The 16,099-nt window shown below is 50.9% G+C and overlaps 1 protein-coding gene across 1 annotated transcript; it reads left to right on the forward strand.

The window, feature by feature from the left end:
- Positions 1-1,754: 1,754 nt before the first annotated feature.
- Positions 1,755-15,414, forward strand: Rims3 (regulating synaptic membrane exocytosis 3). The gene is made up of 6 exons (XM_059256094.1): positions 1,755-2,083; positions 7,124-7,265; positions 10,725-10,834; positions 12,580-12,681; positions 12,919-13,058; positions 15,056-15,414. Exons 1-6 carry the CDS (start codon positions 1,867-1,869, stop codon positions 15,272-15,274), a joined length of 930 nt encoding a protein of 309 aa, XP_059112077.1. The 5' UTR covers positions 1,755-1,866; the 3' UTR covers positions 15,275-15,414.
- The last annotated feature ends 685 nt before the right edge of the window (positions 15,415-16,099 follow it).

Raw genomic sequence — 16,099 nt, forward strand, 5'->3', positions numbered from 1 at the left:
AATTAAACATTTGTTGAATGCAGTTAATGAGGACAGTAAATTTTTATACTTTGGAAAGGGATTTGGCAATACAATCCAAGAATTTTTTTTTAAAATCCCTAATATCAGGCAGAATGCTTTTAGATATAACGGAGAACACTGATTCACACTGGCTTAAGCAATAGAAAACACATTCTTTCTGAATACCAGAGAAAAGCGGGCTCCAGGTATGGCCCAGTGTTCTCCGTGCTGTGGGGCTATGGTCCTCGCATCACTGGCCTCTGCCTGCATTTGGGCTGTAGCGGGAGGGGTATGGATTGGGAGGGAGCAGGTCTCTACCACTCCTAAGGTGAGCTGTTTGAGCATTGGTCAGATGCCCTACTCCTGAACAAATGACTTGCTGAGGAGAAAGCCATTCACCGTTCACCAGTGACCTTAAGCTAATCAGTGTCTGCCTCAGAAACAAGAGAGGGTAGCACCAGGCCAACACCACTGTCTGCCAGCCAGCTGGGGAGAGGGGGTGGCTAGGAATTTGGGACACTCCCGTCATTCTCACCCCCTGTCACCCGCCCAATCCGTTTCTAAGGAAATCATAACCAGTTCAGAAAGATGTTCATCTCAGTGTTTGCTTGTTTTGAGACAGGATCTCATGTAGCCTAATCTGGTGACCTTGAACTCCTGATCCTCCTGCCTCCACCTCCCAAGTGCTGGAGTCACAGGCGTGAAGCACCACGCCTGGCTTCAGGGTGTATTTAAAAGAGAGGAGCGAGAAACTTGGATCAGATTCAGGAGGTAACTGCATTGAAATATTTAAGTCAATTATGTGCCGTCTGTACAAGGGACGATTACAGTGGCATTAAAACATTTATACAAAGTGTTAATGACATTGGGAAATGCTATGATGTGATGTTGGATGAAAAATCCCAGAATTTAAAATCATATTTACAGTATGAGTCCAATTATTTTTAAAAGCACAGAACAGAGCTGGGTTAAATGTTGACAGTGAGGTCTGTCTGAAGTATAGGAGACTGTGATTTTCGACTCCACTTTAGGCTTTCTGGGCCAGCCCTTTCTGTCCCTCTCTGCACAGACTTCTGTTCCTGCTCTTGTCACTCACTGTGAGCGCAACCTGCCTTGGCACTGTCCTTTGTATTTTACACACAGTCCCTAATTTAATCCTTAAAGCCATCCTGGGAAGTAAAAGGGCTTTGTTGGTGTTGTTGTTTTGCTAAGGCATTTGTGGAAACTCCAACATGTCTGGTCACAGAGTTACCCAGCTAGTGGATGGAAGCCTTTGAGTTCCACCCCAAGCCTGTCTCTACTGCCAAACGAAGTTGTCTGCTGCTTGTCCAGAGCCAGGCTCTAAAAGTTCCATTTTTGTTCTCTAGGGGTTTTGTTGTTTTATTTGGTATATTAAAATTTTTAAATTACATTTATTTATTTAGTGTGGGGGATAGTGCGCATGTGCCACAGTTTGTGTGGGAAGGTTAGAGGTCAACTTTTGGCAGTTGAGATCCCTGGGACTATGTGAGTTCCAGGAGGAGAACTGAGGTCAGGCTTGGCAGCAAGCATCTTACCCACGGAGCCAGGTCCCAGGCCGGTTCTGATTGTTGCAAGGCTGGGAGAGGGGTTGAGGGGTTGGGGTTGGTTCACACCCCAGGCCTCATACACACGAGACCAGTGACAGTGCCCACGTTTTATTGACTCAGACTTGGAGATTTATTCGTTCATTTCATCCTTACCACCTCAGAGAGACCTAGTGAATGACCCAAAGTCACATAACTAGGAAGTGGTGGAGTAGCAGGAGAGTCACAGGGATGTGATGTGGACTCCCTTTTTCTCCCGCTCACCTTCAGAATTGCCTGAAGCCCTGCCGCCCCGAGGACCATGTTTAACGGGGAGCCTGGTCCAGCCTCAGCTGGGGCCTCTAGGAACGTGGTACGGAGCTCCAGCATCAGCGGCGAGATCTGTGGATCCCAGCAAGCTGGGGGTGGGGCCGGGACCACCACAGCCAAGAAACGACGCAGCAGCCTGGGTGCCAAGATGGTGGCTATCGTCGGCCTGACCCAGTGGAGCAAAAGCACACTGCAGCTCCCCCAGCCTGGTGAGGGGTGTGGGCACCAGGAAGCGGGGAAGGAGGAGGAGTGAGGAGGAGGGGAGTGGGGTGTTGTTGAGTCCTCATCGACTAAGGGTAGATGCACACTTTGTGGGTGCTTTATGGGCCAGTGTGCGTGACATTCTGTAGTCCTCACTGGCAGGCAGGAACAGCCCAGAGAGGGAAAGTCAGGTGCTCCAGACTGCACAGCTTCGGGTGGTGGAGTCCAGACTCAAGCCCTGGTTGTCCCTCCCAGTTCCGGCTCTGTACATGCTGCCGCCTCCACATACTGACGTTGTTTGAAATAGCCATGTTAAGGGACCCCACACTTTTATAGACGGACATCCTCACGATCCTGTCCTAGTTGTCATCTCTCAGTCCCCTAAGGACAAATAGCCCCACAAATGTAGTTGCATAGTCACACATAGGTATTGCAGAGTCACAAGAGAGACACAAATACATGGCTTCTGCAGTGACAGATCCAGAGTGTTCATTTGCTCAGACAAGCCACTTATACTGCCAGGAAAGCATGGTCCAGTTATTCTCATTACACTGTCCATGGTTGCAAATAAACTCTAAATATGGTTCTCTGAACACAGACAAAAAGACTCACATCACTTAGATGCACATGTGCCTCACAAAGCTACACATATGCCTTAGCCGATACATCCTCATATATAGGGTATGCATTTTCAGACATCTGGCTACAGAATTCCAGTTATGTTCAGACTTGGGGGGGAACCCACCTTATCTCACACAGCCACCATGTGGCCCCCGCATCACAGAGGAGCCAGTCCTCCCTACCCAGACCTCCATTTGTGGCATTGGTCCAGACACCAGCTGGCTTTGTTTTAAAATCTCTTCCTGCTTATTTTGCTCAGAGTAACAACTTCCCCCAAAAACCTTCAAGTAGGCAGCTGGACGGGGGTGGGGAAGGGTAGAATGCTGGAGCATCCAGGGAGGATGCTCATCAAGACGCCCCAATGGGGCTGGTATTTGGGGGTGCTTCTCCAGACCTTAAAATAGATTTTTACAAAGCTGTCTACAGGAACACGGGGGATGGTCTTTTCCAGCGCTCAGGCTCCCGTGTGCTTTCTGCTCAGGGAAAGACTAGATGGGGAGGGTCTTGAGGTCATTAGTACCTTTGGCTGGCAGTATAGGCTTGAGAGGAGAGCAGAAAGATGGGGAGTTGGGCTGGGACAAGGAGGGCTGGAATAAAACCAACCTGAGGGAATTAAGATTAGAAGGTTCTGGAGGAGCTGGGCGGTGGTGGAGCACGCCTTTAATCCCAGCACTCGGGAGGCAGAGCCAGGCGGATCTCTGAGTTCAAGGCCAGCCTGGTCTACAGAGTGAGATCCAGGGCAGGCACCAAAACTACACAGAGAGACCCTGTCTCCAAGAAAAAAAAAAAAAAAAAAAAGGTCCTGGAGGTGTTGGAACGTAGAGGTCTGTGTCTGGTAGGACAAGCACAGGAATCCAGCTCCAGACCCAAAGATGTCTTGTATGCAAAGTGACTGGGAGAGACAGTCTCCAAGGCCTGAGTCACTGGGAGGCATTGCAGGATCTGCTGTTGCTTCAGACAGCAGCAGGCTGGGATGGGAGCAGATGCCAGGAAGACCTGATACCTTGGGGAGAGACAGGATGCTGGGGCCTCTGGATGCCTGTCTTCGTGGTGTGTAAGGGCATGACTAAAGGCCCCAGGTCTGGGGCCAGGGGAATTGCCCAGATGCCTTTCCAAGTGCAGGTCCCTGTGAATCATCTAATCACTGAATGTCATAGCAGGAAGGGCCCTCGAGGTCATCCAGTCCGATGTACTCATTTATCTATGAGACTTCCGGAGCCTGAGGAGAAGGCACTTCCCTGGGGAATGACCTCAGGCTGGCCTTTGCAGCCACACCCCAACATTTACTAGCTGGACAGTTCAGGCAAGCTGCTTCCCTTCTCTGAGCCTGCTGGTTTTTGTTGAAGACAAAATATATGCTTTATAGCTCTATCCAGGGGTTAAATGAGATAGATGTGCAAAGGTCCCCAGCCTCTCGTGAATGGCACATGGGAGACACTCAGCAAAGTGTTGATATTTAAAAAAAAAAAAAAAGATTTATTTTTATTATTTTTAATTGTGTGTGTGCATGTATGCATGCAAGCTTTGAGTGTGCCAGTGCCTCAGCTTGGAGCATCGTCCTGGCTGGGAGACTCTGGTACTGTAGGCAAGTATGTGGTCAACTCACCAGAGATTGCTGCTGAGAAAAGATCCCAGAAGGGTGCCCCTGTTGCCCCGAGTGGAATGACTTGATTCGCTGTAGGGCTGGGCTATGGGGAGTCAGGAAGAATTCCTCTCCTGGGCCTAGCCCTTGGGGCTCTAGATCTTTTTTTTTTTTCCCAAGAACCCCACCTCCCAGTTCATCAACACCTTGATCTTCTTGGTTCCTTTGCCCCAGTTCACATAGTGCAATGTCTAGTCCGTAACATCATCCTCCCTCTAGCCCCCTGCCTGTCTGCACTCCTCCACTTTGCCATCATTCTGTCCTATTGCAGACCTCCCAAATCTCACCCTGTGCTTTAGAGGGTCTGTTCTGGCTTCACAGATCTCCATGGAACTGCCAAAAAGTCACTTTCTAGTTGGGACTCAGTTTCCTCTTCTGTAAAATGGAGCTAACAGTGCTCTCTCCCAACTTCCTTTGAGATCTATCAGTTCTCTAAATTATAGGAGCAATGAAGGGTGAGGTCAGAGTTTTGGGGTCCTAGGACCTAAGTAAAATCTGGCCTGGCATCAGTTAAGCTGAGCCTGCCAGGGGGTCATGCTTGGTGGAAGCTGACTTCTAAATGTCCAGTACCAAGGACAGAGCCCTTCCCTCCTGAGCCACGGAGAGTATTGCCGCAGGCCATGACTGCCCCTCTTTTGTATGTGACGGGACAGATAGAATGGCTCCTGGAATCTTTCTCCAAGGAACACTGAATTATTGCAACCACATGGACCAGTCAGTTCTCTAGAGAGAAACACCATAAAGTTATTCCCTGGGTCAGCAGGGGCTGAGGCTGAGCAGGAACAAAGCCAGTGGGGGGATTTCTCTCTTGAGTTTGCAAGACCTTTCTCCCAGCACTGAATACACAGGAGTTTAATCTCTGCTGAGTCACACCTCCAAGAGAGGAAGCATCGAGAAGGGGGGTGTCATGTCAGGCAGGGAGTCTGAGGGCCAGCTCTTTGGCATCCGAACCCTGGCCTCTTCATCTGTGAAATGGTGGAGGGGCCTGGAGAAGAATCTCTGACCTTTCAGGATTCTGCGCATTTCCCACTCACGGCCGCTCACACTGGGTTGAGCAAATCTTATCTAAGAAGGTAATTTCACTTCCAAATGGGCCAGAGCTTTCCCAGGCTCTAAAAGAGCGTGTGTTGAGGGGGTGAGGATGTGGGGGGAGGCAGGGTGACTTTCAGTCTCCCCCCTCCATAGCCATCTGTCTTCTAACTGGGTTAGAGGGGATGAGGCATTTAGGAGCCAGGGACAGAGAGAGTCCCATGGTAGGTCACATACCATGTGTGGGTGGACATCATGATGTGTGGTGAGTAGATGGGCTCACTTCTAGGTGTTAAAGATTATATATACAGTGTACACTGTATCCTGTATCCATGTGAGACCTGGAGGGCCTGTGTGACTTTGTATAGACAGACACATGGTATCATGCATGAAGTTATTGTATTCATATATGTGATAGTCAGTACTCCTGTGTGTCTGTCTTATGCATGTGTAAGAGAAATATGCCTGAACTAAAATGACTGTGTGTGTGTGTGTGTGTGTGTGTGTGTGTGTGTGTGTGTGACAGCGATTCCCAGATATGCTAGCTATTCTGATAGCTTGCGCTGAGTCTAGAGAACACATCTTTCTGTATGTGGCCCCTGTTCCCATCACCTCCCCTCCACCACCTTATCTGCTGGTATTTGCCCTCCTGACCTTCTCTCATCCAGTGGGGACTTCCTGAAGGGTAAGTGGGGCAAGATAGGAAGAGCAGAGGCCTTCTTTTCCCAAGCTGTGGACTTGAACATTCTCTCCGCGGCCTACTATTGGCTGCCTTCAGGGCTAATGTGCCGTTGCCCTGCCCTAGGCACCCTTGCAGGCCACTCAACTAACCATTTTCTTGGGCCTGTAACTGGTGGCAGCAAATGGCCCCTTTGGTACCGACTCTGTCTGAGTGCCACTCGCCTCCCCATGAAGTTGCTCAGCAATCAAGCTTTAGCAGGGGAGTCCCTGCAAAACCCCAGCCTGTCTCCCCTCCCCACCCCCGCCCAGGAGGAGAGCTGTCTGGAGGGACCACACTGCAATGCTAAGGAGGTTGCCATGGAAACCCAGGCAGGCTGGCGTGCTACTCAGAGAGGGAAAGTGCCCTGTGTTTCCTGCAGGGCTGAGGAGGGGGCTGGGGGGGCCCCTGAATAGAAGGAGCAGAGACAGGGGAAGGGGCCCTGCTGTGGACCTTCTCAAATCCAATGTCAGGTTAAGCTAGCCGCCCCCCCCCCCCACCTGCAATCTTGCCTCTTCCAAGGTCCAGCTTGATGGTTGTGATGCTCTCTTTTTTAGACTTACCTTGAGAAGGCCAACTTCAAATGGTCAGGCTTCCAATGGGGGTTTTTCTAGGGCAGCAGAGAGGTGGGTTTGGGGTCTGGTAGGAATCCAAAAGAGGGAAAGTAAATTTGGAAATCCCAGAACAGACAAACTTTCCAGAAGTGAGAGGAAGGAGCAACTCTTAAGTTTGGGGGCTGAGGCTGAACAGAATGGGAAGGCAGAGTCAAGAGAATCCAGTGGAGGGGGAGGGCCCCTCGGCTGCAGGACTCTCTACTGTACAGCTGCATTTCTCTGAGGGCACACAAGCACGTCTCTGGGCAGCTTTCTGTGGATATCATTACCCTGGGCTGGGCCAGGGGTCAGCTCAGTGGTGTCCCAGCCTGGGCAAATGCCCGCCTGCTTCTCTGTCCAGAGCAGCACTTGAGTAGCACACTTCGAGAAGCCTAAGCCATGTTTTGACCTTGTTCCCTCTCTCTTCTTGGGTTGGGGACCCCAGAAGGGGCCACTAAGAAGCTGCGCAGCAACATCCGCCGGAGCACGGAGACTGGCATTGCGGTGGAAATGCGGAGCCGGGTGACGCGCCAGGGCAGCCGGGAGTCTACCGATGGGAGTACCAACAGCAACAGCTCCGAGGGCACGTGCGTGCACCTGCCAGTTTGGTTTCCAGCCAAGATGTCTGCATACCTCCCTGCCCCGGCTTCCCCGTCCCCTCTCATAGCTGTCTGGTCCCTGGGCCCAGGTCTTCCCATGGCTCCCAACAGAACACCCCAGAGGACCCTGGAGCACATCATTGGTTCTTCCATTTCAGGAGGGAACTTGGGTTTCGTGCCTCCCATCTCTACACCCTGCTCCAGAGGAGATGAGCAGAAAGGAAAATGTGACCCTAAATTCCTTTTAAGCCTACACTCATTTTCATGGCTTAGTTGTGTGAAATCTTTATAAATCACCTTGCTTGGAGATTAAGGAAGAAAATTGGACTAGATCCATGTTTTTAGAACAGTCACATCTTACCTTGTGACTCATAGGCAGGAAGTAAGATCGCTGTAGTGGGTCAAAAGCAGCATTAGAGAAAGAACTAGAAGACACAGGTGTAGCTTGTGGAGCAGGGTTCTTTCAGGATGGCATAGGTCAGCAGTGGGCTGTGGTGTTGGCAGCCCATTTCTTTTTGCATGAGAGTTGGAGTGAGCATTTGGCAGTCACTGCTTAGATACCCTCCAGATCTGTTCTGAATCGGAGTTGGTAGATTTTCTGCTTCTCTTTCATCAAGGCCCTATAATTTTCAGTCTCGGGATCCTGTGGCTTATTTAGTATTCAGTGACTGTCCTTACTCCTGTGCAGGGACCCTTTGGCATCCCTGTGGGATTGGTTCCAAGACCTCCCATGGATCTAAAACCCACAGCTTCTTGTATCCCTTCAGTACACTGACTGGTACGGTGTTCGCATACTCGCTGTACCCATCCTCCTGTGTGATCAGGTCCTCTTTTGATCACCTGTAACACCCAGTCAAAGCTAAATGCAATAGTGATACCTGTTATACCAGTCTCACTATAAAGCTCAGGCTGGCCTTAAATTCAGAATCCTCCTGCCTCAGCCTCCAAAGCACTGGTATTATAGGTGTACACCCCAATTCCCAGCCTCGACTGTATTGTTTAAGGAATAATGATAAAAAAAATGTCTGTGCTCAGTACAGACAACCCTTTTTTTAATACTTTCAATCTGTGGTTGCTTGAATCCACAGATGCAAAACCCGTAGATACAGATGGCCATCTGTACCTTCTAACATGGAAACAGGTAGCCATTAGCATTTACTACCTCCTGCCTTGTACAGAGCATTGATGGGTTCCTTAGGCTAGTGACCGCCTCTCTGGAAGCCATGTGCTATGATCATTTAACACTTGTGCCCAACCTGAGTGAATTTGGAAACCATCCATGTCTCCATGTACTATGAGGGAACCGAAGCTCCTGAATGGCAGAGGCTCTTTACCCACAGGCACAATTCTTAAGACACAGGCCATTGTTTACACTAAGGTCACTTGATTCCATAACCTTTATTAATAATCTCCACACCGTATACCAGTCACATGCACACCCCATGTGCCCCAGTTCTGAGACTTTGAGTCTACATCTTTTTTTTTTCTTCTGAGGTCTCATTGTCATAAGAATGTGACACCAGGGCGGGTGGGGTGGTGCACACCTGTAAATCCAGCACTTGAGAAGTGGAGGCAGGACCAAGAGTTTAAGGTCAGAGACTTGACTACATAGTGAGTTCCAAACCGGCCTGGACTACAAGGGGCATTGGGTCAATGAAAGGGGTGGGTGGAGAGAGGAGGAGGAGGAAGGCCAAGAAATGAGAGGGAGAAGGCTCAGTCAGTGAAATGCTTGCTGTACATGCACAAGAACCAGAATGGAGGGCTCCAGCACCCATGTAAAAAGGCTGGATGGTAATTGTGCACATGCCTATAACCCCATTATTGTGGAGACAGAGACAGGAGGATCCCTAGCACTTGCTAGCAGCCAGTCTCTCCAAATCTACAAACTCCAGGTTCAGTGAAAGATTGTCTAAACAATTAAGATAGAAAGTGATTGAGGAAGACACCCAATGATGACCTCTGGCTCTTGAAAACACACACACACACACACAGAGTACATATGTACCCACCCTAATACAAAAAAGGATGACGCTAGGCTATTGTTGATCATGATTAATAAAAGTAGATGCCTTGAAGCCTCTTCCTAAGGGTGGAAGATGAGCCTTGTAAGAGAAATGCAGGTTCTGTCCCACAAACCTATTGCTCCCCCTGCCCGTCACTAACCACTGGAGCCCCTACTTTAGACTGTCCAACAGGGATTCTTCTCTGACCCACCGTTCATGGCTGCCACTAAAAGATCTGCATATTCGAGTTCACTGTGGCCCCTGAGCAAGCTGTCCCTGTTGGCCATACCCAGAACATCTGGGGCTGAGGACACGATGGCAGCCGCAGAGGCAGAAGCAAAATTCATTGCCATTTGTTGTACCTCATGTGTCTAGACCGTTTCCCCCATACCATCCCCCGGTGAGCCAGGTGTCGTCCCTGTTGCAGACAAGGCCAGTCTCTTACCTCTTGGAAATGTCTGTTTCATCTGTGAAATTGGATAATGGTTCCTACCACACAGCCTGGTTGTAAGGATTAATGATGTAAGGCACGTGGAACGTTCAATGCGCTGCTGGCGGCTGGCCCGCTTTCAATCACTGTCAGTTTTTCTTGTTACTATTTCCAGCCCCCTCCCCTCCAGTCACGGACCACCCACAATCACCTGCCATTCATCTCAACCTCATCGTTAGGTTATTTTGGTCTCAGCTGCCGTTTTGAGAACCACCTCACCTTATTGATTTGGATTTTAAATTTCTGGTTAAAAAAAATAATCAAACCTCAGTTCTTGGAACTTATTCAGGCAGTAAGAGTCCCTCCAGCTTGTCTCTCATTCTTGGCTTTGGCATGCTCTCATGAGGATGCCCTGCCCTCTAATGATCACTTCAGAAATCTCTGGGCTTGGGCTGGGATGTAGCTCAGTTGGTAGCATGTCCGTCCAGCAAGCATGAAGCTCTGGGGTCTGTCCCTAGCACTGCATAAGCTGGGCATACTGGTACATGCCTGTAATCCCAGAAGGATTAGGAATTCCAGGCCAACCTTGGCTTCATCATGCACAAGTCCTCAAGAAATTAATAATAAAAATAAGGATCTAATGCCTTAAATATCTTCATTAGTCTCTTTAATAATATTAAAGTATCTTTTTCCATGCCAGATACGGTGGGACCTGCTTGTTACCCACTTGGGAGGCTAAGGCAGGAGGATTGTCGTGAATCTGAGGCCAGCCTGGGCTACATAGTGAATTCTAGGTTAGCCAGAAGTACACAGTGGGACTGTCTAAAACACGTAGCCTGAAGTATTTTTCTTCAACATGCAGAAATGAACAGGTGTTCACTCCCAGTTAGAGTAATCTAGTCACAGTGTACGGGCGAGAAATGGAGGCACAGCTCCCCGGATGCAGGCTTCTGCATCCATCCCCACCGCTAACGCCCCTGCTGCCCTCATGTGCCTTCTGCTTCCCTTCTGCAGGTTTATTTTTCCCACACGGCTTGGAGCTGAAAGCCAGTTCAGTGATTTTCTGGATGGCCTGGGACCAGCCCAGATTGTGGGGCGACAAACGTTGGCCACACCCCCCATGGGTAAGTCTTGGAAGAAGGACAAGCAGGGTGTGGGGGGCACAGCAGTGGGGCCCTGTGCACCTTCCTCTCCTCACTGTTCAGCAGCAGTTTCTCCAGACTGCCCCTGCGCGTGCCTCCCCCCCCCCCCCCCCCCCGCAGTCACCCTCCCCTGCTGTGTAGACACTGTTGGCTCCTGTTGATTTACCTTCTCTGACCTTGGACAAGTAAGTCACAACCCTTCTTTGAGCCTCGGTTTCCTCATTGGGAAAATGGAATCAGTAATTCCTGCTTTAGTTCTCCAATCTCATCACCCTTTCTGAGCTCCTGCTAGATACTTTCTATAAAGCATTTTAGTGTTCTCCTTAGGAACTGTGGCTAATTGGACTTGTTACGCCCAACAGCGTCTGGCACCAAGGGACCTTTAGTAATTTCTCATCTCTCTTTCTGGCAACTAGGAAGCTCTTCTCAAAGCCCACATCGGGTCCTCTTAGCCGCTCTCAAGCTTTCCCCTCCCCATGTTCAGGCAGGCTTCCCCATCAGTCTGGCCTGAGCTTTGCCTGATACAGATGTCTCTACTCAACCCGCTCCTGATGGTTCTTGACCTTTGACCCTCACAGCAGAAGAGGGAAGTGAATGCCGACAGTGGAGCTGGGATTCTGTGCTAGTTTAGGACTCTGTATGTGGCACTATCCTTCCTTCCTTGGAAGAGGGGTCCACAAGACCCTCAGAGTCAAGGTCCACTCTCTTCTGGCCTTGGGTATTAGATTTAATTCCAAGATTTTGGTTGGTACTGGAGCCTGCTCATTATCCCAATCCCTTATCCCTACACACACCGAGAAGTGCCAGCCACTTCCATAATCTTTACTGACGCATCAGAACGTAGAATATTTTGTGTGTGGTGCCCCCTTGTGTTCCAGATCAGAAAAGACAAGTGTACATTCCGGGTTAGGCATGTTGTGATAGATTGAGACCCGTTGGTCTCCTTGCCAAGGTCGGGAATCACTGGAGGGAGGAGGATAAATTTCGAGGTGTCTCTGAATGTGGCGAATTCCTGCCCCCAAAGTATATAAATGCCAATAATAACACGTTGGCGATGATGGTTGACTGGACTCAAAGTCTCACTCATTAATTTTCTTTTGGGGGGTGGAGATCAAGTGTATAATTCTACACCCATTTGAAGAGTCCAAACGACTACTGTGTAGTTCTAAACTTAGCTCCCCCACAATGCGCAAAGCTAAGGGCTCCTGGAGGTCAGCATGACTGAAGCCCATACCGTTTTGGAGTGAGTTATGAGCTCGCTCTCGGCTTTCAGCATGCAGGTGATGGGGGCCCGCCCTGCTCCCTTCGTCCAGGGTCAAAGATGTCCTGGGCAGGCTCGTAGCTTAGCGTCTCTTCGTGTGGATACTCTCTTGGTATCTGTCTGACATATAATAAAGAGACTGGCTAGGGGCTGCTGTGTAGGCTCTGCCTCCCAGACTTGCCTGTTCTGTGTAGCGAAGCAGAAGCCCCTAGTCCACCAGACATAGGTAAGAGTTCGGTAGCCCTTAGTTATGACCTGAGCATGTGTCCCTTGAGGGTCATTCCCCCACAGCCTGTCACAGTGTTTCTTAGTCCCTTTGAAGTAGCAGTTTCAACATGTGCAGCTTGCTCTGTCACAGCCCCTTTCCAGGGACCCCGCGGCATCCCCCGCAGGGTGGTGGTCTCCGTTTCATCTTCCAGCCTGCCCCATCTGACTTCACCTGGACTTCCGTTCTTTTCCCTTGCAGGAGACGTGCACATTGCCATCATGGACCGGAGCGGCCAGCTGGAGGTGGAAGTGATTGAAGCTCGGGGCCTGACCCCCAAACCAGGCTCCAAATCCCTCCCAGGTGAGGCTGAGCAGCTGGGAGATGTGAGGAAGGGTCTTGGCAGGGATGGGGTACTAGCAAGTCCTCAGCTCACCGGTGCCCTAAAGCAGTGCTGTGGACAGTGATTCACACCTTGCCTGGATGGAAGGTTGGTGAGCAAGCTGGGCCAGCTCACCCCACCCCCACACCCCACCAGAACCACCTGGAGGGTGGGGGCAGGCTATGGCATCTCTCCCAACCATGCTCCTTCATTTTCAGCCACCTATATCAAGGCTTACCTGCTGGAGAACGGGGCATGTGTAGCCAAGAAAAAAACGAAGGTGGCCAAGAAGACTTGTGATCCCTTGTACCAGCAGGCTCTGCTCTTTGATGAGGGGCCCCAAGGCAAGGTTCTGCAGGTCAGTGTTTACAGGGTGGACGCTCAAGTTCAGGTCAAGCATTGAACCAGGTGCATTCATTTACTTCGCCTCTTCTTTATCATCGTGGGGGGTGGGTGCACGTGCATTTGGGAGGCACACACGTAGAGTGGAGTCAGTTCTCCTTCACCTTGACGTGGCTTCCGGGGATTGAACTGAGGTCCTTCAGCTTCTGTGGAAAGCACTTCACCTGCTGGGCCATCTCCCCAGCCCCCTTTTTCTTTCTCTCCCCACTTCCTTCCCTCCCTCTTCCTGTTCCCCTCTGTGTTTTAATTTCACAGCCCATGCTTTTGTTCCCCAACAATTCATAGGGTTTTGAGCAATAGTGAAATAGCTCCCCATTCTCCCAGCTGGGCAGGAGAACCAGGCTTTATTCGCTGGCCGTCTCCATTTTCCTACCTTTCCTACCTGTGCCTTGTCCCTCACTGGGTGCTGGGTGTTGCTAGGCACTTTCTAGAATGATTTATGTCTTCCTCAGAGGTGATCCTGGGAAGGAGGTGTGGCAAATGAGGAGGCGGGGTCTCAGAAAGATGAAGGGCCTGCTCAGTTGAGTGATGAGCAGAACTGAGCCCAAGTCGGGGTGACTCTCGGGCCAGCCAGCTCCTTGAGAACAAAACAATGTATCGGTGGCTTTTCCTGATGAGCATGAGGGACGGGTGTTGCCTCATTGCGCCTCTTCAGTAGATGAACCTGAGTTCACATGGGCCTACCTGACTTTCTTGGCTCAACTGCTTGACACTCGTTGGTTGTGGTTAGGATGTGCGGAGAAGAGATGGCCCAGAGGTTAAGAGCATGCACCACTGTTGTAGAAGACAGTTCCTGTCACAGATGTCAGGGTGACTCACAACTGCCTCTAGCTCCAGCTCCAGGAGGTCCCAGTGCCTCTGGCCCCTGTGGGAACCTTCACTCATGTTTATGCATGCACATACATATTTTTAAAAACGTTTAAGAGTTTGCACATAGGCAGACACCCACCAAGTTAAAAGTGGTGGTGCCTTGCCTTGCCTGAAGCCTGGCTTACTTATTTGTAACAAACACCCAAGATTCATTCTAAAGGAGAAAAGATTATTCCGGGTGAGGTTTGGAGACTCAAGTCCACTGCGGGTTGGGGCTGTGGAGACAGCTGCTCACCTCGGGGCACTTGGAAAGCCGAGGAAGAGCCTGGAATCCCATAATCCCCTTTCAGGAATCCACCTCTGATGTTTTTGATCCTCCAGCTTGCCCAGCACGTAGCAGGCTGTTCCTCCGAGCTGTGATGGGCTTCTGTCCTAAGGGCTCACGGGGTTACAAACGAAAGGGCTGCAGAACTCTGGGCTTCTGTCCTAAGGGCCCACGGGGTTACAAACCGAAGGGCTGCAGAACTCTGGGCTTCTGTCCTAAGGGCCCACGGGGCTACAAACGGAAGGGCTGCAGAACTCTGGGCTTCTGTCCTAAGGGCCCACGGGGTTACAAACGGAAGGGCTGCAGAACTCTGGGGTTCTGGGGCAGAGGCCCAATATCAGATGTCTGTTTTTAAAAATGTTTGAAAACTCATTGAGCCAGTCTCTTCCTCCTCAAATTCCAGATGGAGACAGTCAGGGCAAGGGCTTATTGAGGCCCACAGCAGCCAGCAGCAGGGCTGCAGCTATGACCCAGGCCCTGAACACGTCTGTTCCTTTGTGGAGAGAGCTGCTGCCTGGGGTGCTGGGAGGTCTGGAACCAGATCCACCCAGGATCTAATCCCAGATCACTGTGGGGCATTGTGTTGGTTAGTTAAACCTCTGAGCCATAGGGGGAAAAAAATACTTATTACAACAGTTGAGATGATGCATGGCCCCCATAGGACACAGTCTGCCATGTCCCAGGTGCTCAGAAAGTACATGCCCGTATTGTTTTTAATTCTGACTCTCCCATCTGTGCCCTCGGGAAGCTGGTAGGTCCTGGGCCCGCTGCCCAGTCCTGGAGGTTCAGTGCCTCCCCCTTCCCCCTCCTTCTGCCAGGTGATCGTCTGGGGAGACTACGGCCGTATGGACCACAAGTGCTTCATGGGTATGGCCCAGATCATGCTGGACGAGTTGGACCTAAGTGCTGCTGTCACGGGCTGGTACAAACTCTTCCCCACATCCTCTGTGGCTGACTCCACACTCGGATCCCTTACCAGGCGCCTGTCCCAGTCCTCTTTGGAGAGTGCCACCAGCCCCTCTCCCTCGTGCTCCTAAGGACCTCACTGAGGACCAGAGGCCAGGGGCTGGAGGGGGGAGGGAGCCTGCTGGCCACACCGCCCCCTGTACATAGTCTCCATGGCTTTCTGGATCCCTCGCCCTGCTGCATGCCTGTTGGCCGCTGGGCTTGTCCCAGCTGGTAGTGGAGACTAGTGTGTGTTTGTGTGTCTGTGTGTGTGTGTGTGTCTGTGTGTGTGTGTGTGTGTGTGTGTGTGTGTGTGTGTGTGACCACATTATATCTGTCCATTTGTCTGGGTACAGTCCGTCCTGGTGACCACATGGACTGCAGTCCACACCTCTGTATCTTGCTGGAAAGAATCCAAAGGAACATCATGTGGACACATCTCGTCCCTGGAGTCTCCAGGGGTGGAAGTAGGGGATGTGGCCACTGGTGGGCCTTGCTTAGTCCCGGCCTAGTTCTTGTCTCTGGTCTCCACTTGGTTTCCTGTCCTGTCTTTTGTTTCCTCCTCTCCCAGCATTGCTGCTCTTTTTTGAGGAATGTAGCATCCATTGCAGCTGACCATACCTGGTGCCCTCTAGGAATCCAGTCTCTTCTCCCGACCCCAGCCGTGCTGGCCATCATCCCATTGAATGCACTCCACAAGCATGTGGCATGCTCACTCATCGCCCTGGCCCAGCCCCCAGGAAGACAGGATGTCTGGGGAGGAGGGGCCTTGAGAATGTTTCTCCCTGGGGCTGGCACCTTCTTACAGGCCAAGTACAGGAGAACTGAGTTCCAGGGTGCTGGCCAGACACACTGAAGGACGTGCTATGGCCTGGCCTCCCCTCTGCTGGAGTGCGCTCCAGCATGCCAAAGGAGCT

The sequence above is a fragment of the Peromyscus eremicus genome, chromosome 2, assembly GCF_949786415.1.
Source record: "Peromyscus eremicus chromosome 2, PerEre_H2_v1, whole genome shotgun sequence".
NCBI lineage: Eukaryota > Metazoa > Chordata > Mammalia > Rodentia > Cricetidae > Peromyscus > Peromyscus eremicus.

Bases quoted from the DNA above. Each gene is read 5' to 3' on its own strand.
- Rims3 (XM_059256094.1), top strand. From the start codon at position 1,867: ATGTTTAACGGGGAGCCTGGTCCAGCCTCAGCTGGGGCCTCTAGGAAC. The intron at 10,835-12,579 runs GTAAGTCTTGGA...TTTCCCTTGCAG, and splicing joins GTTGGCCACACCCCCCATGG to GAGACGTGCACATTGCCATC. The intron at 12,682-12,918 runs GTGAGGCTGAGC...CTTCATTTTCAG, and splicing joins AGGCTCCAAATCCCTCCCAG to CCACCTATATCAAGGCTTAC.